General features: G+C 34.4%; 1 protein-coding gene and 1 non-coding gene across 2 annotated transcripts in view; one reads left to right on the forward strand and one right to left on the reverse strand.

The window, feature by feature from the left end:
* Nucleotides 1-1136: 1136 nt before the first annotated feature.
* Smp_152020 (hypothetical protein) overlaps nt 1137-25808 on the reverse strand; it is a gene marked incomplete at its 5' end in the record, with an annotated part of 44374 nt that continues 19702 nt past the window's right edge. The window contains 8 exons of the mRNA XM_018795128.1: nt 1137-1481; nt 2812-2925; nt 8328-8438; nt 13200-13305; nt 18071-18191; nt 20249-20351; nt 23766-23811; nt 24955-25103. Of these exons, the coding sequence (XP_018649472.1) occupies nt 1419-1481; nt 2812-2925; nt 8328-8438; nt 13200-13305; nt 18071-18191; nt 20249-20351; nt 23766-23811; nt 24955-25103 (813 nt within the window). The 3' untranslated portion in view covers nt 1137-1418. The remainder of the gene's footprint in view (nt 1482-2811; nt 2926-8327; nt 8439-13199; nt 13306-18070; nt 18192-20248; nt 20352-23765; nt 23812-24954; nt 25104-25808) is intronic.
* On the forward strand, nt 21277-21372 carry Smp_tRNA_00608_Leu_CAA.1.1. The gene has a single exon. It is a non-coding gene (tRNA).

Consider the following 25808-nt stretch of genomic DNA (forward strand, 5'->3'; position numbering starts at 1 on the left):
GAACGAAACTGCATCAAAATCACCCACCTGAGCTACAAATTATCACTATTTCAAGTACAGATAGTTACCCAGAGGATAACGCTTTGGCGTCTGAAGTGAATAACACTGGGACTATGTCCTGAAGTTAATATCAACTCTGAAATGCAGATATATCTAGCTGACCGACCACAAATAAGATGAAATGCGCGTCTTGGATTCCACCGCTACCCGCATTACATCTATTCTTTATTACTTTGAACAGATATATGGTTGATATGGGTTCTCATACCATTTCCGTATAATTGTTCATACTTAATATTGACATAAAGTCATTTTCACTGATTAGATCTTCCATAACGCGAAAAATTGTTTATCTCATCCTTAGTTTTGATGGACAAAAGAGTTTTTAAACATCTCGTTTTAGATTTTAATGTCTAAAAGCTTAAATAACTACGAATCCGTTAGCTGTTACCGACACTAGATAAACATGGTCATGCAATTTTATATTCCAAAAATGTGAATTCATTTAGATAATAATGTGATCATTCTGGAATAGTTTCACAATTTTTGAGAACTTCTTAAAGTTCTGGTGATTTTTTTTCCGTCAAAATAATTGTAAGTTAAGAAGACAATTTTACCCACAACTGCGACCTTAGTAAAGTAATTGTGCAGTTGTTTTATTATCGTCAGCAGTATTCCCTTGATTCAATGATTGCCTAGTGAAGGGCAGTCTGTAATATTAACTATTGAATTATTTTATTTAATTGGTTATCATTTCGACTATTACCATCATTAAACGGAGATTGTTTTCCAGATTGATAATTCTACACTTTAAAATGTTAAAAATGGGAAGTTTCTGATTACTTTATTATGATTTTAACTGAGCATTAAGTAACCAATTGGTGCACTCAATACAATTTGTAGGGGACCAATTGAATATTGCGATCACTAAGTAAACATCAGTTCCTTGAAAGCACACATACGCCTTGGTGATAAGTGTTCAACATTACAAAGTCTAGATCAGAGACTTCTTCATATTGACTGACCGAAAACAGTGATTCAGTCATAATCAACGTAGAACCTAAAACTGGATTGTGCTGACTGCTCTTTATCTAAATAATCACGTAATTACTTGATTAGTGAACAAAACTGTGTTTCTGCAGAAATTTATGGTTATATGTAGATTCTTTTATCCACTTCAAGGCATTTTATACAAAAAGTTTGAATAAAAAAAGTGGAAGAAAAACTAAAAACACAGAAGATGGAAAAGCAAAATCAGTGGAAAGGAAATCACTAAAATGGGTCACAAATGATAAAGTAGTTGATTAGAATGAAAGTTGTCTGATCATGGATAATTATATAGCGTTTACAAATGTGGAATATTTTCATTTCATAATCATATTTGTGAACAATAAATTCATAGTTGCAGTAGTTAGTGATCAAAAAACAAAAATCTGATTTCTTGGACGTTTCGAGAGATCATCGTCCACGTACATTATTAACTAGAATTACGAATAAAAACAGCAAGACATTTTTAGTGATTAAATATATTGAGTAGAACGACAGTATTATGTTTTTATCGAGAAAAGTCATTTGATTGCTCTGAGCAATAATAATAGAATCTTATGAATTCGATATCTTTTAATCTAAGTATAACATGTTGCTTTAGGACAGGTTCGCGTCAATGTCTGAACTAATGACAAAGAGTGAAGTAGCCAAGTAAGTTTATCACTTCACTTATTTTGGAAGTCTTATCACTCCGAGTGAGATGGTGTCTGACGAAATCTCTGCACCACTTCATAAATCTCAGCATTGCCGAGCATCAAATGCGGTATAGGTGAGGTGTCCAGCTAACAAACAAAGGAAGACTACAACGTGTAGCAGTCTACTTTTTACGGTTAAATGGCTATGAAACGTGGTTTATGAAAAACAGGAAACATGTTTGGTCTGGAGGTGTTTGTTTATGTGTCATCGGATCATTGAATACGGTGTTATAAAATGGTGGCAAACTGGATAATGTGGTTACGAATCTTCACTCATTGCAGTGGTTAGGGCACGCGCTAGGTCTGTTTAACCGTCTATTTAGATGTGCAATCTTGTCTGCAGTATGAGTAAATTGGAAGAAATAGAAGCGAAGCCAAACTAAAATGTAGTACAGCCAATGATTTCATTGACGGTTGTTCTGGGCCATGTTGATAGATGTAGATTATATGCTTAAGGCTGGAGTGATAACTACAGTCAGTCCTTGGATAATCGGGTGATATGGTTCACAGTCGTTCACAATATTGAGGATGTGTCCACTCGTTTTCTTCCTTTCGATATTTGATCACATTATTCCTTCGTATGTATCTACTTTTACACTTAGTCTTTTAAAACCATATTATTAATGCTTGGTATTTCTAATTCCCATTGCTACTACATCATTCCCATCTCTTTTGCTATTCATTTTGTCGTCATCCCAATATGATATGGAAACTAGGGTCAAAACACAACAATATCAGGCTCTGTAAGGTGGTTGTGGTTGAAGGTTGTCGACATGATACCCTGCTTAACCTAGGTTTCGTGCTATTTGGCACTCATCAATAAGGTATACATACCTGTAATCTTATCCCTTAACGACGATTAACTTTAAGATTTCATTTGTATTATCTTACTATCTTTTTTAATGTTGAAACAAGTAATCCCTAGAAAATTAGTACAGTATATTTTTGCTAAATATCAAACTATGTACTAAACTGATTTGATTCGTTATTTAAGTTAATGAGAAAACATTTAGAGGAAAAAAAAACTAAAGAACACAAAAATCATCAGATATTGGGTTAAAGGATTTACCATAAATGAGAAGAACATAGATATTGAAGATAAAAAGTGCCAAACATCATGTGCATCATAGAAATCCAATAAAACACAGGGTTGATTAAGTGCACGAGAACGAGCGGGAGTCACCTAAAACGAAGCGGATTATAGTTTTGTTTAGTTTTTAAAAAAAAATACACTTCAGTTACGAAAAAAGTCTTAACATTAGATAACAATGACATAGTAATCTTAACCGTTTGTACATGTTTAAACTAAATATTGAGATGAACTCATTTAGCAGATTGTGTTACTTTAAACTGTAACCGTTTATCAATATCCCATATTAGTAACCTTCACGTATGTATTGTCACGCACTTATTCTGAAATAAATTATTCTTACTATTTCGTTTCACCTTCTGAAGATCATACACCGCAGGGAATAATCGTGATAGTGGTTATCCGTTCGATTTGCATACGAAGTATTATAATAAACGCGCAGGTATCCGCCACAAAGACAGTTATATTTAGTAGACGCTTTCCGTTTTACTAGATATTTTATGAAATTTAAGCATCACAAGACGTTTTTAAAACAAAGCTGAACATGTTAGTAGCTCCATAAGAATACTATCTGCTAAGTTTAAAAACACAACTGTTGAAGGTGGAAAATAAATAAAGGTTACAGATATTTTTAAGCAATAATACTTCCAAATAATCACTTATTTCTGATAAAACCATTATACTGAGTAAAGAAACGTTCCACACAAAGTGTTTAGTAAAGTTGAAAGATTGGTAACACAAAACTACTGAGTTAACCATGATAGGTTCTTCCCTTATGTGAATATAATTCTAGCTGATCTAAAATCAATTTGATAAAGATTTAATGATGATCAGGTCAACATATTTAGTTATGTAAGATGTATAAATTCAAGAGCAGCATACCTACAGCTGAAAAACATCTGGAGCTCAAAACAATTGTCAACCAACACCAAGGTTAGAATTTTCAATACAAATGTCAAGACAGTTCTTCTGTATGGGGCAGAGACGTGGAGAACTACGAAAGCCATTATCCAGAAGATACAAGTGTTTATTAACAGCTGTCTACGCAAGATACTTCGGATCCGATGGCCAGACACTATCAGCAACAAGTTACTGTGGGAGACAACAAACCAGATTCCAGCGGAGGAAGAAATCAGGAAGAAGCGCTGGAAGTGGATTGGGCACACTTTGAGGAAATCACCCAATTGTGTCACAAGACAAGCCCTCACATGGAATCCTGAAGGTCGAAGGAGAAGAGGAAGACCAAAGAACACATTACGCTGAGAAATAGAGACAGACATGAGAAGAATGAACAAGAACTGGAAAGAACTAGAAAAGAAGGCCCAGGACAGAGTGGGTTGGAGAAAGCTGGTCGGCGGCCTATGCTCCATTGGGAGTAACAGGCGTAAGTAAGTAAGATGTATAAATTATATCTGGACAAAGTCTTTGAGGTGTAACGAATAATTGTTTATGACATTCATTTGAAACTGACCATAATAGTTCACAAATATTCTCTACTGAGCATTCAAAGTCCGAAGTGCTCACCGCTACACCACGGGGCTATACCTGGAAGCACTGGACGGCCGTTTCGACCTACTGTGGGACTCCTCAGCAGTACGCATCCACGATCTCGTCTCTCGAGATTCGAACCCAGGACCCACCAGTCTCGCGCCAGAGCACTTAACCGATAGACCACTGAGCATATTTTACATTTGGTCACATTTTAAACTCTTTGTCATCTTTCTCAATATCTGTACTTCTTTTTAACTTTAATATGATTTAAATCCCTGTAATGAACTACAAAAAGAAACTTGAAGCTATTTAGTTCTGTGTAAAATTTTTAAGTTACTACAACAGTCCACGTTAATTAGATTTACCTGAAATTTCGATTATAATATTAACATGAAAGTCCTTAATACTAGTGACAAGTCTGAAAGCTAAGTGCCGTAAATTCCTTTTTCAAGTGAACAACTAATAGAATATTTTATAGTATCTAAAATAAACAACAACAGAGATTTCCTATCAACATTGATAATTCTTTTGTGTTGGTTGTTTAGAAGTTTCCCATTGATGTTTAGGATTGTAATTGATCAGTCCATTTTCAACATATGTGTATCCTGCGCGGATCGACAGTTCCATTAATTCACAAGCATTATAAACAGAGATGAATGGTGGTTAACAGTGGAGTCCAGCTGAAGAGTCCTAAATATGACGTAACGCACGTCCTGAATTCCAATGCTAGCCACCATTCATCTCTGCTTATTGACATTTGTTATTTATCAAACGACAGGGTTAAACAGTTTCTGAGAATATGTAACCAAGAAAATTATGAAAATCTGTTGTGATAAAGTTTTATAACTAGAAACGTTCAATATATAATCACTTAAATGTTACTCAAGTTTCTATGTATTTGTAAGTGTTAAACAAACAAATGGAAAACTATTTATATTGAGTTTATGTAGACAAATAACTATATGCAATATTGTGCATTAAACTTTGAGTTACTTTTAAATTTTGTGACGTTTTATGATGATACATTATCGGTGTGGAATAACTGAAGTCGGTGGAACTAGTATATAATCAAGTAACTTTAACCACTAAATCATTGAAAAAGATTTCTACCAAATAATTTGACGATATTTGGATAATGTAATAAAGATTAACAGAACTATGTGTTATGTATTAGCACAACACATTTCTTACAAAGTAATGACAAATATACTTGTTAAGAACATTCACATATGGAAAATAAAAGGTGGGCTAGACAAACGGAAGGTAAGATATCAGAGGAGGTTTCAATTTTCTTATGCCCAGGGCTCCAATAAACATTAGTATACACACCCTTGAACACTTTTTTACAAAATAGCAAAATTCGAGTTAACATCAATCCTATGGCATGTTTCAACTGTGTTTAGCAATAGAGGACAATATGAGTTTATCATCTACACTTACTGAGTCGTTTGATTTCATTTGTTTTCGCATCTATTTATGTAAGTGTTCTGACAACTTAATTTGCGAATTTTCAAAGTTGAATTCACGAGTCCATCTAAGCTAGACCACCATTGAAATCTTCGAAGCATTACGTCCTAGTATGGGACATCTCAGAAGTGCGCATCCACGATTCTAGTAAGAAGCCATGACCAGTGGAGTCCGATCTGTGTCGGGTGTGAGACAGTTATCCACTTTAGACAATGGATGAAGAATTGTGAAAGATCATGGATTGGTTGAAGTTGGACATTAACACCACTGAATGCAGATTCAGTGGTCAAGAGGTAAAGTGTTCATGTACGAAACTGAAGGTCTCGGGTTTGAGTTTCGCGTGCGGGGTCGTGGATGTCTACTGCTCAGGAGTCTCGTACTAGGACGGAACGACTATCCAGTGCTTCTGGGTTTTTAGTGGTAATCTAGCTTAGATCGAATCATGAATTCAACTGTGAAAATACTACAATCTCCATGAATTCCCATACTGATTATCTGCAATTCATAAATTTTGGCTTCACATAAACTTGTCAGAGCTGAGATAAAAGTGCTTAACAGAAGAATTTTATTATGTTCTGAAGATAATAAGACGCATATGTTTTTCAAAATAGTCATTATTAGTAATTAAAAGGATATTAATTCACTTAAGAAGATTAACAACTTGAATGTACTAAAATTTTGACGATTCAGCTTTTCTTCAGCATATCTGTTAATAGTCTGGTCGAAACAGACACTATTTTCCATAGTGATTTTTTGTTATATTCCAACTAATTATTCGACTTATCTATATGCATTATTAAACGGGTTGTTACTAAATACATGTTTAAAATTATTAAAATGAATGTCCAAAATGTAATTCAATCATTTAACAAACAACACATAGGACATCTGAAACTGTTGTTTTTCTATCTCTGAATGATCTAATCGATCAACTTCTCGCTTCATATCTTTGTTTCGCTCTGCATGTGTTTTTTCTTATTGTGCATGGAAAATCTATAAATAATGATCAAAATCAATTCGCCTCAAGGTCATTAACAATATTGACCCTCAGTTTCATTGGTTGGAGAAAATGACGCCTTATTTAAATAGACATTTTTAACTAATGATTTTCACTAAATTATTTGATTGATGAAGATTTGATAATGGTATGAAGTATGAATGAATTTCAATGGATTTATATTTGTATCAATCGATATGAAATATTTTGATACGATGTCACATGGCTTGTAATCATGTTAGAAAAACGAAAGCATTTTCATTGTTTTGAAAAGTTATTTCTGAACAGTTTTCCTCAACTCTGATTGTATCTATACAGAATGCAGCACGTCACCTATACCCAAGTCTGTTTACGTTTAATTGTGTTAAATACTTCAATTAATTTATTTTACAGACAATGCGATTTGAACAGTAACAATTTATCCATATCTTTGTATTATTATAATGTCTGTATGAATATGTATGCTTGATCATCTGTTACAGCCCATAAATATATCCCTCCTACGAGCTAAAATCTCACGACGACCCACTCGTATATATATATATATATCCTCCGGGTGATCTCAAGGATGCTCAGAAAGAGCCAAAGACATTCCATCCAATCATCTTTGGGAAAAAAGTTCCAGAATCTCGACGTGAAGCTTCCATATTGGACAAATGCTAAAAACCACGGTATGCTGATTAAATGACTGTAATGAAGATTCCGGTTTTACTAAAATCTATGAATACTTGAGAGTTTTGTACCATAGTTGACACTGTTTGGAATAACAATCACTCGTCTGCTGTCTTCTAACTGGCGGCTTGGAGGGTTCTAGCGTTTGAGTGCTCAAGTAGTACGCGGTAGAGCAAAAGTCTAAGCTCTAGATATAAAAATATATATGCTTGAATCTTATTGATACATTCGACTCTTAATTCCCTGTGTTCGCTCACATTCGCTGGCACTTGCGTTTCTGTTCGAATTCGCTTTGTGTGCATGTGCCTTGTAGATCTGTGCTGTACATTGATAAACTGTAATCGACGCTCCGTATTGTCTTATGAAATCTATAAGCCATTGAATAACGGTTATCAGGACGAGTGATATACGAAGCCTTAGGAATTATCTCGAAGATAATCAACTACAAGAGAAATGTTTTATGGTAGTAAACATTAATCACTCGAAATGAAAATGTTTTTTCTCAAAAAGCGTTAGTATTCTATGGGTTATCCCAAGCATTGTATTTCGTAGAACTTCATGTATATCTCTTTTGATCATTTTATCGGGAATAATTTGAACGTCAGTGAATGATTAATCGAATCCTTTTTTGTCGTTCTTGCCTTACTACTAGAGTAAACTGAACTCTACTTCTCTCTCTACCTTCATGGCTAAATTGATCTATTTGTTTCAGTCAGTTATATAGTGGGGTCAGCCATCTAGAAAATTTACTTCAGTTCACTTAGGGTTACTTTTCTCTCACCTGAATGTCTAATAGAATATCCATATAGACAGTTAAAGTGCTTATTAGTTTTGTATTCAATATATAAAAAATGGGAAAATCACTTACTTCCCATGTGGTTGTTCGATGAAAATAAAAGTAAGTTGCACAACCCCAAGATACGCAAGTTAGTAAAATATATACTAACGATAACATTTGGAAGCGTTCACGATGTCGTAACTTGAAAAAGAAAAAATAAATTCAGAGAATACAGCCGCTAAAATTTATAATGTAATTGAAAATAATGCATATAGTTAACAGAAAAGAAACAGATTGAGGTGTAAGTGGTGATTATTCGCATAGATTAATCCAGAGTACAAATCGGAATTAGCTTTTTTCTTGTTGTTAAATTAGATGAGCTTACGAAGCAACTAGGATGCATTAAATGTTCCAAAATATCCAAAAATATCAGACTATAACACTAGGTTTGTTTATGGGAATGATGGGTTAAGAAAAAAAACAGGGTTTGATATTTAAGTTTCTTCTGGATTGGTTAGTTGTCCGATGCTTAACTCTAACTGGACTAAGAGGTCTACATGGTCACCGAGTCTCAATTGAGCATCAGTCACAATGCATTCTACCAACTTTTTTCTCCATTGTTCTTATTTCAATTAGAATAAAACTAGATTAGATGAAAGGAGATTGTCTGAATATCTACTTAAATGTTTGTGGTAGGTTTTAGTTACTGAGATGATCCAATAAAGCAAATTTAAGTAATATCTTTTAAAACTCATCCCGTAATAAACAAAAGTAGGGCGATTTGTAAGCAACATAATCCGTCACTAAAACAACGTTGATGACTCTAGGTTCGAAGTGAGTGAGAATTCTAGAAATATTATAAATAAAGGAACTATTATGGAGTCTAATAAACATTTTGTGGCTCGAAATCTGACTCCAATTTGAACAAATGAGTGAATATGCCATGAAAAATAAATCTGTTTAATTCCGTATGTTGCATTTAGATTTACCCTGTTTGAGCGACAGAAACAATAACAAGCCATGTATGAATTAGGTTGGATTGGTTCATTTCATGCAGTTCTTTATGGAGATAGACATTAGGATGAGAAACAGGAAAACTAAGCGAAGCAAGCGGAGGAGGCAAAGATTTCAACCCCATTTGATAAAGAGTGACTTTTTAGCACTACAAACCAAAGACAATTATTTTTTCTAAACTTTGTGGAAAACCGTGATTATGGGATAATGACGAGTAAAAACTAATTTAGTTAACTATTACTCATACGAATAAATAATTTGAAAAGTGTCAGATATGTATCAGTCCCAGTCTCTACACTATACCAAAGATTGATGGTTTACAGTAAACGCATCTGGATAATTGTCAAGACAATTATTCAGTTTCAAATGATGGATTGTCACAATAAAAAGGCATCTCATCAGTCAGTGATCGTTGACCTGATCTGGTGAACACGAAATACATATCAGATTAGATCATAGCACTGTCATCATAGAAAAAAGTACTGAATCACTAAATAAAGGTAAGTTTACTGAAGTGTACAAATGATCAATAATAATATCGGGAAAAGTTAGATTTCCATTTAATGTACTAATAAGTTAACAATATATCAGTAGCATCAACGATGTACTACTTCGTTGGGGTCCGCGTGACTATCGTAACCAATGGTTGGAGACTCTGGGTGACATGGTTCAGAATCGATCACAATGGCGTAGGTGTATACACTCTTTGTCTTCCCTTAAACCGTGAGAATAAAATTGCTTCATATCTTTGTTTCTTCCTGCACTATTGTAGTAAACAAACCACTAGTTGAGGACAATCGAATGTATTTAAGCACAAATTACAGACTATCTCACTAAATTCTGATAACCATGCAATGAACAGTTAATTTGCAAAATAACAATCAAATGTCTCAATCTTAACTGTTCCTTCTACAAATATCAGTTCATCTTCTCTAATTCCACTGTTCATGCATTCTCATACCAATTGTGCTTCATTTCAGTTCTTTCCTTATCGGTCTTCTGCCAAAATACATTCTATGTCTGACCATCGCCATATACTACTTATATGGATATAATTAGACCACACTACACTATATCCTTATATACAACCTTTCTTTTATATATTACTACCACTAAATTAACTGATTCTATGAATTCGGTGTTCATCTTGTTGTGCTGATGAGGCATGGCAACTCGGACCAATGCATATACGTGCCTGGTCCTACGCTGCAACTGACTGACTCAACGATGTACATATTAAAAAAGGCAGAAAACTGATTTAAATGGAATAATATCTGAAATATAGAAAATGTTTATGAAATGACCAGAGTAGATTCTCGACATTTTTGTCTGACTTCAATGGATTAAAAGAAACATTGTGTGGAACAGAACAAAAGTTGTATCATCCATGTACAGTAAATACTCATGAGATCATATTGTGGAGTATGCTACTTATGTCTGTCGACATAATTAGCATGTGACACCAATCGGAAGTGGAAAATCCGGCAGCAGAAGGTTAAGAAGATTGAGTTGAAGAGAATAGAAAAAAAAGTAATTGTGAACTGAAAGAATCATACAGAATGTGAAGGACAAATGATGCACATTTGAAAATGAAGTATTCAGTGTATGGTCCTCATATTTTACGAAGACATTCTGTAATTTTGTGCTAAACATACATTGGTTGTCCTCATTCGTGTTTTCGTTCACAAAAATATGACTGATAGGACGTGCGCGTATGTATACGTATAGATATAATTTGCAATCATATATGCAAAATGTAATTCAGTAACAAGATGGCATAAAATTAATTGCTATGTTAAATAATGGTCTATGGACTAGGAAGTAGTGAAAAAAAACAATCAAGCAATGATCAAATACATGAGACGATATAAATGGAAAATTTAAGTTTGAGTAGATTCAAAGTACTTTAAACACAAAACAAAATAAAAAAAGATGGTCAATTTTTTATTTGTCAAGTCCAAGGCGACAGAGCAACTTGTTACACTTGTAAGTGTATAATTCTGAAATATGTAATTGATGTGTTTGTAATTTATTTATCTGAGATATAGTCCGGAAATTGAGAAAATGTGATGTTTTGTTCGACATCTAGTTTTAGGACATGGAGTTGGATAGTTGAATGTAGACTAATTCATTGATTTAGGAAATTCAGTTGGCTTTAGTGGTTCGATCACCTTGGAATAACAAAAGACTTATTTAACATTTTCTGAATTATGTTAGTTATGTTACAGGGAAAATGTTTGGTTGAAAATCAAGGTGAGTGTATCATATGGTAATATCTAGTGTGTTACTGAACAATTAAAACATTGAAGTTAAAGATTAAAAACATGTGAGCGTCATAGAAATTCGATAATGATGCTTTTTGAAGCAAGGCTCGTAAAATATTGGATGACGAAGATATACTCAACATACAAAAAAGAAACCTAAGCATATTAGAATGAAATCGCGAGATTTTTTCGTGCTTCATGATCGAGTATGTTGACATGCTTCTCGATACCCGTAAATCTGTTATTCGTTAAAGGCTGAATACTATCAAAATTCACAGTAACAGACGTCAAACTAGTAGTTCGTAAAGGTACATCACACTCAGTCAGTCACAACGTAGAACCTCAATGTATTTAGATCGGTTCAAGTTGCCACAACCCATTAGCATGGAGTGATGAAGTTGTCAGGCCCAAACCCAAAATAGTAGAGGTAGTAACAATATCAGTGGTGACAGGAAAGATTAGACATTGAAGATACGATTCAAACAGAAGATATAAATTGACGAAATAAAAACAAGCAAAAAAAGTTATGAGGAATTTAGAATCCCAGGATTTGGGGTAACATCACTATTGGGAAAACCTATGCAGAATAGATTGTAAGTTCTACCTTATGTTTGTTTGTGAGTAACCAATCCATTCGACTGAATGGTTTTAAGCAACAAACTGGATTTAAAAGGTGTGTGGAGATAGGACTATAAAACCTATTTTGTAAACAGTTTTTCATAGTTTTTGCATCTATTTTGTGTATTTTCATATTCTGTACATTTAGCACCTAACAGTTGTACTTGTTGTTTAAGTTTATGATATTGAACTCTCGATTATTGACTTCCTTCCGTTTTAAATACAATATATCACGACATTGTAACTGCTCCTCGATAAATACACTCTAACACACACCTCCATCGTTCTATTATGTCTGCAAATATGTTAAATGAATTATTAATTGAATACCATCTACGTTTATAGACTATTGTGACGCTCTTATTACATTCTACGCTTGTAAATCTACTGGAGCCATATCGTCCATATTGGAATTATTAATCTTCTATAATTGTGGATTACTGGTACCAAACTCAACTGAACATGCAACAACCAGTCAATTTAAGTAACGTCCCTAACTTTTATTTGTGTGTTAATAACTTATAAACTGTTTATTGTTGCATAAACTTTTGGACGTAATATTTCTTTTACTGCTATTTTGGTTAACATACTTTTTGGTCCACCACAGGTGTATCTATGAGATATTTCACGTTAACAGACCAGATCAGTCAATATCAGCAAAGAACCTCAGAACAATATGTCTCAACTCAAGTTGTCACATCGCATCAGGAAAAAGAGATGAGACTAATAAAATGAAAAGTAAAAGAATTGAACGAAAACAGATATGATAACACTTGGGATCATGACTTAACAATTCTTGGAAATATATTGGATGAAAAAAAGGACATTTAAAAAACAAATGCTTGAAGCTTATGCCTATCCGTCATTCAATTGAAGTTGCACCGTTAAAACCAAACTACTTGTGAATTCTAAGGTATATATGTTAAAATGGAACCAACTGAACTAAGGGCGGTCGTCCAACAGTCACAGTATATAGACAGTCAATATGTGATGGAAAATAAACTTAAATTCTGCTTGAAAAAAACTGTCCCTTTTTGAAAATTTGATTTCACAATTAATTGCTTACTTTCATAATCGCATAGAAAAATGTGTACATCAATAAATTGATCATAAATATTGACAATAAAAAAGTAGAAAAATCTCTTGGTCGTTTGACTATTCCATAACCGGCTCTGTAAACAGAAAACAAATGGTATGGTATGGTACATACTATTAACTACATAAAAAACTTTGCATTAAGAAAATACACACGTACAATTAACCACAGAGATCCAATACTGAATGTTTCAAAGTTAATTAATCGTGTTCCAGCAAACCTTTTCATTAGAGTTCAAGCTTATCTCTTACACATCAAAGTCTATAACAATTCAAGTAAAAGCAAAAACCTTAGTCTTAAGAATTTCAAAGAAGTTTTCAATATACCTTCATACTTTTATTGATTAGGAAAGATTAAGTAACTTAACAAATTTTCTAGGTATCATTACCAAGTTTTGATTTGACAATTCTGAATAAATTGAGCATTGGGTAGATTTTTATAAATAAATTGATATAGTTGTAATATCCCAATCAGTAGAAAGATTAGATTTTCTGATGTTTCGTGACTCAGTGTAAACCACTTCTTCAGAGAATAAATAACCAAATTAACATTAATTCAAGTTTAAATAGTACAACGGAACAACATGAATATTAGGTGCGATCAATAAAAAAAACAGGTCTGAATAAATCAATGTTATGTCGTTTCGGTCAAGGCGATTCATTTGCGACAGGTATGTAAATTTGTGTGTATGTGTGCACTGTTAATGATGAAAAATGTGTGACCTTTATAATGACAAAGGATAGAGTTTAATCTGTAAGGTAATGATGTGAATTGTAAATAATATGAGACTAGGTGACAAGGATAGATAGTCCAAGTAGGATGTATGGTAAGGCCTTCCTTTCTATTGAGAGCAGTAGGATTAAGCACTATATGGAACGCTTTAGTTACTCTCCTTTCTTTGTAATTGGAAAAGCCTTTTTGTAATATTTTGATATTTTTGAAAACGATTTGATGATTCAAATAGGAATAATATATTTTTAAAATCTCAGCGAATGAATTTGAAGTAAATCCAACGTTTCGCCTGGCAATCTGGTCCAAGCATTTTCAAGGAATTAACGATTGGATGATTGTTGAAAATGGTGTGAACTGCTATTGCCGATTTAATTTGAAGTCTATCCAGTTCTACAGGATTATTAGGTTTTTTGTATACCTAATATGTTCTTTGGGACGAGTCAAGATTTCGCGAGATGACTCTCCAATATAGAAGGCATTACAATCGACACAGCCTAATTTGTAGACGCAGTTCTGTGTAGACATGAATGGGATTTTTTCTTTTAATCAATCTAAAGTACTTCGAAGTGTGTTCGTTGTTTTGTAATATACTTTAATTCTGTGTTGTTTTAAGATCCTTTGGAGTTCTTCTGTTGTGCCATGACGGTATGGTAAAACTGCAGTACCAATCCATGGCATTTCATTCGGATTATTATTATTAAGTACTGAACTGTCTTGTTTTAATATACTTCTAATAATCTTCATAGGAAAATTATTAAATTGTAAGATGCTAATTACATTCTTTTGTTTGTCCTCTTCTAAAGTGATGATTTTGTTGGCTCTTCTAAAAAGATTTAAGGCTAACGAGATCTTACCACTGAAAGGATGTGCTGAATGGAAGTCAATACAGCAATTAGAGTGTGTGGGCTTTCGGTAGATGGATAGATTTAGATCTCCATTGACATTTCTTTTCACTAAGCAATCTAAGAAAGGTAGCTCAACATGTTCATTTTCATTCTCATTCGTGAATTTGATTTTAGATAAAAGTGTATTTATCCGTTTTGAAAACGATCTTAGATAAGTCTTTTTTATCACTACAAATGTATCATCTACATATCTAAGCCAAATTCGTGGTTTAATGTCGTTGGTGAAAATATTTGACTCTATGTGTGCCATAAAAAGGTTTGCCACAGTGGGGGACACGGGGGATCGCATTACTACATCATTAGTTTGTTTGTATAACATTCCGTTGAAAGTGAATAGAGTCGAATTCAAGCAGAGTTTTAAGGGTCTCATGATTAGACTGATGATTAAAGGACATCTGTCAGAAAGAGTATTGTCGTTCCCTAGTAAACCACTAATAAATTCTAAGCATTTATCAGTAGGAATAATAGTGTATAAAGAGACGACATCAAAGTTTACCATGACTTAATTCTTCTCGATAATTAATTCCGATAATTTTAATTTAAAGTCGTATGTATCTTTAATCATATAATGTTAGTTAAGCTGTAGTGGCTTTAATATGCTGCTTAGATATTTCGATAAAGCGTATGTTGGTGTGTTGGTAAAGTCTACTATCGGTCTTAGAGGGATATCTGGCCTATGAATTTTAGGTAAACCATAAAACCGTGAAGTATTACATGATTTGGGATACAGAGCAAACCGAAGCGAGGTCCAAATGAATGGTCTTAGCTCTTTCAAAAGTTCACTTGTTTCTGATTTGACTTTATTTTTAATCGTTTGAGAATTTATTGGGTTGATCTTTTCATATGGTCCTGTAGAGAGATGTTAAAAAGTTTTATTAATATAATCTGTTCTATTCATGACCAATTTTTCATTTTTATGCGTCTTTTCATTACTATTTGCGTAATTAAACTCAGATTACTGACACAGTTTTTTCTTTCTGTATGAAGTAACTTTTATTGATTATAGTCAGTTGAATAAGTTTATTATTTTTATGTACTTATGAGCGTGTTGTTGCTTAGCATTTTTGCTTATTGGCACACTTACCATCACGTAACTTTAGTATTTATTGACTACTGTTATTATGGTCAAAAGATTAGGTGAGATTAATTGTAAATTGGAAAATATTGTTCGCTAATATATACATATGTCTAGTGAAGCAGTTTTCAGTAGGATATACTTGGATTTTGGAGGTAATTCACTAGAGAAACACTGTGTTTATGATAGGTAAATAGTGTTAGTTAGTAACGTGATATCAAAACAAAAGTTGATAAATCAGTGTTTGTAGCTACGATCTCCAGTGTTTTAATTAACAAGGCACTTCTCCAATATCCATTTATATTATCATAAATGAAGTAGGGCAATTCTATCGTTCTTAATGACCCATAGTGGGTGTTCTTATTGTTTAATGCTCACTAGTTTGTAGCACCAATTTTTGGAAGTAGAATGAAGTAATAAAAAATATAATATAAAACCAGAGCATCTGTTAATTTAAGATCCGATTCAGAGCGATTAGTTTTATTAGCTTTAAGAAACAATGTAATTAAGCAGCTGACTAAAACTGAACCCAAAATATCTGAGGTCAAACGAAGACATGGAATCAGTTTATGAAGTTATTGATTGATAATCTGAGGAATGCTGGTAAATGCAGACTATATGATTGAGGTTAGAGTTATAATTGCGATTAGTCGTTGGACAATTGGGTGATATGGCTCACAATATCCACCCGTTGTCTTCCTTTCGATATTTAGTTTCATTATTCCTGCATATATACTTACCTTTACACTCAGTCTTTTAAACCGTATTTTCAGTGCTGAATCTTTCTAACTTTTCTTGCTACTAATTTATTTCTAACTCACTTGTTATTGATCTTGTCGTCATGCTAGTTTTGTATGGAAACTAGGGTCAACATATAATCATTCCAGGCTCTAGGTTGATAATGACTGACCAAGATATGTAAAAAAACATATCAATGTGGCCATTACAGGATGCCCCTACTTATCTCTTCAGACCCTCCGAAAAATGTACACTTTATCTCTACTACACAATCCAGTTAGCTATGGTTCTATCGTTAAACGTAGATGTGTTAGAGTCACATTTATTTTAACGGCTTCTCGGTTTATAACTACAGAATGATCAAACTCTTTTTCCAGGGTGTTCTACTTGGTATTTAAATTGTTTACAGAATAACATATTCAATTAGCTATATGATTCAATCACACAATGACAATAGCCATTTATTGAATATCTATCTTGTAGTGATTACTAATTTTAGAATCTTCCCACTGGTGTTTAGGACTGCAATTGATCAGTCTCTTATTGGGAAAGAACCAATGCAAAAATGAATTGAAATTCATCCCATTACACAAGCTAGTGGCTATCTGGACTCAGTAGCTAAGTGGGTGACGTGATGGCGTTTGAAGTGAACAGTACTGCGTTTGAGTCCCGGAGTGAATATGAACTCTGAGATGCAGGTACATCCGGTTGATGAGCCCCCGAATGGGACGAAACGCACCTCCTGGATCCCAGTGCTAGTCACCATCCTCCTCTGCTTATAATACGTGTGACTGAAGGCAATATCGAGGCAATCCCCACGGGATGCACATATAGCAATAAGAGACCGATCAATTGCGGTCTTAAACATCAATGGGAAAATCCAAACAACCAATACAAAAATGGTGTCTCATAAAAACTAACAGTTGAACGCATAATGTATATTTCGTCATAAATAAAACTCGTCACCTGGATATATCTCTATCTGACTGAGTTTTATTGTTGTTATCGCCTCTCTGTTATTGTTTTCACTGAAACTCAATATCGAGAAATGAATGCTACGTACATCATTGGATTAAGCAGTTAACTATTTTCAAATACCGGGAAAAGATAGACATCAAGCATTTTCGAGGCACTGATACACATTCACATAAAATTGATCTATTCCATCTTTTAAACATAAACAACATACAAGATGATGTGTTGAATCAGCAAATACAAAGTAAATAAGTTAGGATAAAATAGAAAAACTGTTTCATGTTTTTCTACTAATATGGAGTCATATAATAACTTGATTAAATAAAAATGTAAGTTTGGTACACCATAGGAAGTGTATATCGCAACTGAAGTTGATTGCGAAATGAAATACACACATGTTTTTCTTAAAAACTTACATGGTGAAATTAACTAGATTAGCAATAAGTAAAAGAAGCATACGCTCTAAATAAGTTGGACGAAGACAACCAATCCCATCTGTACGAATTAAATAGTAAATACGTCTTGGAAGGCATAAATCTTGAAGAAAAGAGAAACAGAAAAGAAATGTGGTTTTAAAAAATGCATAATGATGAATAACAACGTGATAAAATCAAAAATAATATCAATTAGGGTAAACATACTGTTGTCTATGGCACAACTTCCCTAGTTAAGTAATCTTTAGAAGTTTGTACACAGAAACTAAGTATAAAATGATGCATAAATTTTTTTAAGTTAGATTATGATGGTTAAATTTTTACAACTAGTGGCTTCTTAAGTTTAAGTAGAGGTGGATGGTGGCTAGCAGTGGAATCCAGGACGCACTATTGGTCCTTGTTGGTACTCGGCAGTTGAACGTACCTGCAACCTAGAGTTGACGTTTACTCTGTAAAAGTCCAAACAGCCAAAATGTATGAATTAAAATTCACCCTATGACACAAGCCAGTGGGCTTGTTATTCGATAGGTCATACTAATGGTAAATAAATACTTCGTACAAATAAATGTCAACTTTAATCTCTTAAAAAAAAGAGTTAGCCGACTAGAAGTTCTGCCGATTAAAATCAGTTTATGAATTGACACATAGTTCGATTACCACAGTAATTCTACTATATTTCATCAACAATTCAAAGGCATCTCTATCAAATGGATATTTTACATTATTATCCACATATGTAGTCATAATCAAAAGATTTTTGACTGACTAATTATTGTTGTATTCCAGAACATTACAGACTAAAAGATGATAAAGCAAGAATGTTAGTGAGTCTTTCAACATTTGTTTTTAAGCACGGTGAAGTCTAGTAAACGGAAATCAAGCATTAGTTGTACAGTCGTTGTAAAAACAATCAAACAAACTGGTAACAGTGAAAATAGTTCACGATAAAAAATGCTATATGTATGTGGTTGGGACGAGTAGTACAATCCCCATATCTATCTCAACGTGTTATGACGGGGCATGTATTGAGGACATTATAACCTTGGGGGCTATTCAAAGGACTATTATTATCATTTACACTTTAATTGTATAATTTAGTAGGTAGCTGTAATATTGTATTTCTATATTCTCCTTATCGCGAGCTTTCGCTAGATTTCTTAACTAAAGTTATATGATTTATTATTTGCTGTTTGAAGAGATTACGAGATCCCCTTAATATCAGCCAATGGAACGAAGGATCAGAGACACGACAAGACAATTAAACTATTTCCAATGCGACCCAGCCTCGCTAACTAGAGGGAGAAGTTCAGGTTCAGATGAGGAGAAGTACATTCCACAAGCAACCAGAAGCACGAACAACAACAAGAACACAAGATAAAATTATCTTTGGGAAACGTCACAATATAGTGTATTAAAAGAAGCAACCAACCAATGACATTTAGGGTCCTTTCAAGTGGGAAATACAATCTGAGGGTAAAAATGGGCGCTTTTGGTACAAAAACTAGGAATTCAATCCAGCATCTACAACATTACTCCTTAATTATTGCCGACTAATTATGTGACGTTCGTTCTGTACTCCGTCACTTATGGGATGGTTGTATGTAGAAGTATGATTTCATATGTGACGCGTGTGGTAGTATGATAATTTATGTATATAAACTAAAGTTTTCCGCGTGCCTGAAATATTCAACAAAAGTACGACTGCTGTGTTTTATTATCAAACTGAAGACTGGAAATCAATGAACCAGTAAATTAGGATTATTCTCGGTTCAATTCAAAGTTAAACGTGCCAGTCGAAGCATGTAATTAGTCAAAGCTTAGAGCCAAAATGGTACGAACCCTCAAGAATGTGCGTGGGAGTATAAACATAGTAACCAGGTTTCTGATTGGCGAATCTAGTAAGAGGTATCGATTAACGTCTCATACATAACACAATGGGTGGTGTATCATTATATAGGAATAACTTCCTAGAAAGCTATAGGCCCCCAACAATGACGTAGCATCAGTCTGTAAAGTCAGTGACTGTTGAACTAAGCCATCTTGGTAGATGCAGACTAGCTGGTTGGGCTTCGGACGTTTATTGAGACCAGTAATTGAAGATGTTACAGGATATGGCCCAAAATCTGCATATATATAATGAAGACTAGATATTCAACTCACCAATATTCCACTGACCCATATAATAAATCTCAACGGTTAATATAACGCTCAAAATTAGGAAGAAGATAGTGAATATAATCCAGAAAATCTGATTTCCATATAACTGTAAAAGAATTACAAAAGAGAAGAAACAAGAAAAACTCAACAAAAATTTACAAGTAGAATTTTCCCTCGTGCACGTACACATACACAAGCGCTAACTTAATGATTAAGACTAATTGCTTGACATCACACTGTATTAGATATAGTCAGGAAGCAATCAATAACCTAGGATAATTATGATAATAAAGTTACAAGACTGATGTTATTCTAAGTGACTAAGAGGTGGTTTCAGGTACTGTAAAAAGGAAACTATGATACAGCTTTAAAACAGGTTATATTGCTATCATTATTATATCTCAAAGAAAACCATGTTAAAATGACCCTGTTTCGTATTTTTATATACAAAGCCATTTCAAGTGTTTACTTTGTGATTTGATGTAGACGAATTGAATAAAAAAAATTATTATCAACTGAAGAACTACTGAAGACGAAGGGGGATTAGATAGCAATTATGGGTTGGATTTAGAACATCACTTCAGTGTACATCCATAATACTAGACAGCATTAAACTCACAACCATGTTTTGGAGTGAGGAAAATGTTATTTAGCTATAGAGTTATGATCTAGTGATTCGCGTTTTTCAGTATTGTTCTATTCACGATAAAGTATTGTTCTCATTTATGATGTAAATGATGAGTTACTATTCTATTTGCTTCGTGTCACCATCCAAATGCAACGGAGTTCTACTACGACATTAAGAAATATATCAAGCTAGTTACCAGTAAACGACCGTTAATAGTATATCAAGGTGTTATTATGGAGAGTCTTAGGGAATAGTTAAGGGGAGGGGCATGTTTGGGTTATTAGAATTATTAAAGGAATACAAATGGATAAATGACAATCAGTGATAAAATATGGCCTACTCATAACTGCAAAGGAGATCGAGTGATTCGTTCAAGGATCCTTTACTTTATTACCATTGCACGTCGGAGTGGCCGAGCGGTCTAAGGCGCCAGACTCAAGAGTGTTCTTTCTATTGCAACTACATTTCAATTATGATTTGAAACGAATAAATTGTCATACTGAGTGCCCCCAAATGCCCTGGTACGGCCGAGAGTAGCGAGAGTCCGCTCTCCTTCTCGAAATACTCTCACATGGCCACGCGAATATATAGCCTCTACCAGGGAAGTCCTACTCACTGCCTTCTCGTGGCATGGGGCGTTGTTTACGAAAGTGAGAGGACGAAAAGCGAATGTCCGACGCTTTAACTGGGTTTGGTGGACACGGAAAGTCCACCTAGGGAAGTTGGAAAACCCTGATTCCAAACCAATGGTGCACATGGGCTCCAGGATCCTGATGGAACAAATGGCGTATGAATCAATCGTTGGTCACCGGCTACCATGGGACTGCATCTCCTCACGATACTCCACTGCCTTGTGCATCAGACCTCTAGGTCAAAGGCTCGGGGTGTGGCCCCCTAAGAAAACCACTTGCTTCAGTTTGGGCACTTGAGCAGTATCGCAGCCCTCACACAAATCAAATGAGATTTGTGAGGCGCATATTTATCTGGTGCTTTTTGTACCAATATTTATGTGTTTAAGTAAATAAATAAATAGAGTGTAAGTGAACAATAGTATATTTACTGTAGAGTGAGATGTACCTGTTGAAAGGGATGATTTATCAAAACTATAGATACAAGTTTACGTTGAATGCTAACACTATTAAAATCCAACGAATTACGAAATAATCTACGTAATGTCTAGGGTGGCTGTTTTCGTGACACGATGTAAGTTACGTTATGCTAAATAATAATATATCTGTACCTAAACTCTAAAAAAATTCAAGAAACTAAGATATAAATAGGACTGAATCGCCGTCATCTGGGACCTGTGTCCCAGTGTAGTGAGATATTACATTAGAAATAACACTTTATTCTTGTGACTTTGCCGAGATTGATCTCTTTCCTGAAAACTCACTAATCAACATAGAGTATTCAAGTGATGTATTTCTGTTTGGTGAGGACTGACTTGGGTAACAATGCAAACATTTTTGGGATGCATTTCACTTCCTGCAAATGCAAAATTTTGTTTCAGGACTGGTTTGTGTCAGAGCATGAACTAATGATAAGGAGTGAAGTATTTGAATATGTTCATCACTATTTATCTTGCAAGTCTTAGTGGGACGTTGTCTAACGGGATCTCGGCAACAATTCAAAAACCTCGGTTGGTTTTTGCCAACTTGTATCACTTGTGGCATAGTCGAGATGCCAATCTAACAGCTAAAGGAAAAATATACCATGTAGAAATATGCTCTGTATTATTACATGGCTATGAAACATGGTCTACGAAATTAAAAGATATGTGTAGGCTATATGTGTCCTTACAAAATTGCTTTATCAACTGAGGTAGATGAGATACGTATTGACTACGCCCAACAACTGTCTACTTCAACATATGATTTTTTTAAATTTATACACATAAATATTGGTACAAGGAAGCACCAGATACATATGCGCCATACAAATCTCATTTGATTAGTGTGACGGCTGTGATACTGCTTAGGTGCCCAAACTGAAGCAAGTGGTTTTCTTAAGGGACCACATCCCGAGCCTTCGACCTAAAGGTCTGATGCACAAGACAGTGGAGTATCGTGAGGAGATGCAGTCCCATGGTAGCCGGTGACCAACGATTGATTCATACGCCATTTGTTCCATCAGGATCCTGGAGCCCATGTGCACCATTGGTTTGGAATCAGGGTTTTCCAACTCCCCTAGGTGGACTTTCCGTGTCCACCAAACCCAGTTAAAGCGCCGGACATTCGCTTTTCGTCCTCTCAATTTCGTAAAAAACAGTAATGCCACGAGAAGGCAGTGAGTAGGACTTCCCTGGTAGAGGCTATATATTCGCGTGGCCATGTGAGAGTATTTCGAGAAGGAGAGCGGACTCTCGCTACTCTCGGCCGTACCAGGGCATTTGGGGGCCAACATATGTTACTGACTAGAGTATGAGTAGGCTGGAAGAAAACTAAAAATGGCCAAAACAAAAAGTGGCATCAATCCATGAGATTATCGACTATTGTTATGATCCACATTGGTAGATGCAGGCTATCTGAATTAGATCAGAGAGAAAGAGGTTGAGTTACATAGCTAATGATGGACCAAAGTGATGTAGATTCACCAACTCTTTATCATGTTTTTAGACTTTAGGTCCCAGTATTCTTAAATGTTAAATGTTTTAATAAATTACATAATCAACCTTCCAGAAGCAATACAGCTAAAGGATACTCTCTAAATTATTCATTACTATAAGTTTTGTATCTCGAACCCGCTTAAACTATTTGTAGTTGAAAAAAGATTTCTTGATTGACAAATAACTAGTGGATATACTTAAGTAAAATATCTAACAATAATGATGAACACAAGGCTATTTAAGAGATAATTTTCACAAATAAACACAAAAGTGAATACTATGATTACCTGGGAGTTTGGGTTTAAATTTTTGGTTCGCCTATGAAGAATATCACTATAAGATGGATAAAAGAAGTAGGAGTACAGAATATATAATTACATATAGTAAGCTTGCATAATATAATATAATATATAGTCGAATAATAATCATCTAATCAAAAACTACTAACTACTTAAGGCGGAATTTAGAAGATTACAGGGGAGAGAGCGTAGACAATTCAGACTAATTTTTTATTACGACAAATAATTACACTCATATGACTTGACAATACATATTACATGATTCGCCAATATGTTTTTTTAAAGCATGACTTTTAATGAGTGAATTCTTTATAAACAATTCAATCAAAAAAGTTGATTAGATGGATCATAACGAATTTTTATGAGTGTTGACTGATATTGTCCGTGTGTAAATTAATTGTCTAAATAAGCATAACCACCTTTTACGTATGAACAACACGTTCAATTCAGATATTCAACGTAGTTATTAAGTTATCAACAATTTTATAGTCTGAATACGAGTTTGTCGTAAATATGAAATGAAAGATGGTTAGATAAATGGATTGTTTACTCAATAATGTTAGAATCGAATTAGCGTAAACATTCGGTTCCTGTAGCAAACGAATTTTATCACTAATGTCAAAATGTATCATACAATAAGACAAAAACTATAGTAAACTGCCAATTGATAAACTAGGCTACTTTAACGAAAACGCAAGTATGACCACACTCCATCTTATATACATACACCTTGAAGGTGGAGAGATAGAAATTTATGTAACTTCTGAGTTCATTGATGACAGATCACTAACTCTGAAAAGAATTTCTCAAAGATCAAGAGAAAATTTATGACCTATGTGGACAAATAACTTGAAAATGAGGGGATAACTGACTGTTGACATCGAATGAGGATCACTCTACGTCACGAAAGGGCCGAAATTAAAAAGTATTAACTACCAGAACACACTTAGTAACTGATTAATATTGTGCTCACTTCCATACTTAAAGGTTTTGAGTTAAACACCATATAGGAGTCATGAATTAGTATGAACGTAATGTCAAAAGCTCCTTATTTTTCAGTAGTGCTATAAATGATGTCTATTCGCGAAAGTAAAGTGAAAAATATTGAAGCGTTCTGCAAAAGCTATGTAAATCAGTGAATCAATATTTCAGGAAATTTTGGGCTTGTGTTACTTACCGTCGGGCAGTCAAGACAAGAAATAATAATCCTAGCATAACATAGCCAATATTTGAAATAATATTGTTAAACGCCGTGAAGATGCCAAGTGAATGAGCACATTCAAAGTTGTAATAACATAAATCTTCATTACCAGTTTCAAAAACAGCCTAGATATAATATAATTGAAAAAGAAATATACACAAATTAATAATAAAACATAATGAGAAACGTCAATTACGTAAGAGAACATATTGGCTACATGTATATTGTACTGGCATAATCGGTATCCACTTCTAACTGATTTATACCCTTCCCTCCAACAATCAAACATCTTAACATGTTACACATTATATCAAGTTACTCAACCTAGTAACCATATTGCAACTTGATCAATAGAATTCGGTCAGCAGCAAAAGAATTAAGTAGATTCAACATTGGTCACTACTCAGTGATCGAGCAATATTAAACTTCTAAACTAATATAAATTGTACGGGTAAGTAGAACAGGCCCCCAAATGCCCTGGTACGGCCGAGAGAAACGAGAGTCCGCTCTCCCTCTCGAAATGCTCTCACATGGCCAGCGAATATATAGCCTCTACCAGGGAAGTCCTACTCACTGCCTTCTCGTGGCATTACTGTTGTTTACGAAATTGAGAGGACGAAAAGCGAATGTCCGGCGCTTTAACTGGGGTTGGTGGACACGGAAAGTCCACCTAGGGAAGTTGGAAAACCCTGATTCCAAACCAATGGTGCACATCAGATCCAGTATCCTGAGGGAACAAATGGCGTATGAACCAATTTTTGGTCACCGGCTACCATGGGACTGCATCTCCTCACGATACTCCACTGTCTTGTGCATCAGACCTTCAGGTC

This window comes from Schistosoma mansoni, chromosome 1, assembly GCF_000237925.1.
Source record: "Schistosoma mansoni strain Puerto Rico chromosome 1, complete genome".
Classification (NCBI taxonomy): domain Eukaryota; kingdom Metazoa; phylum Platyhelminthes; class Trematoda; order Strigeidida; family Schistosomatidae; genus Schistosoma; species Schistosoma mansoni.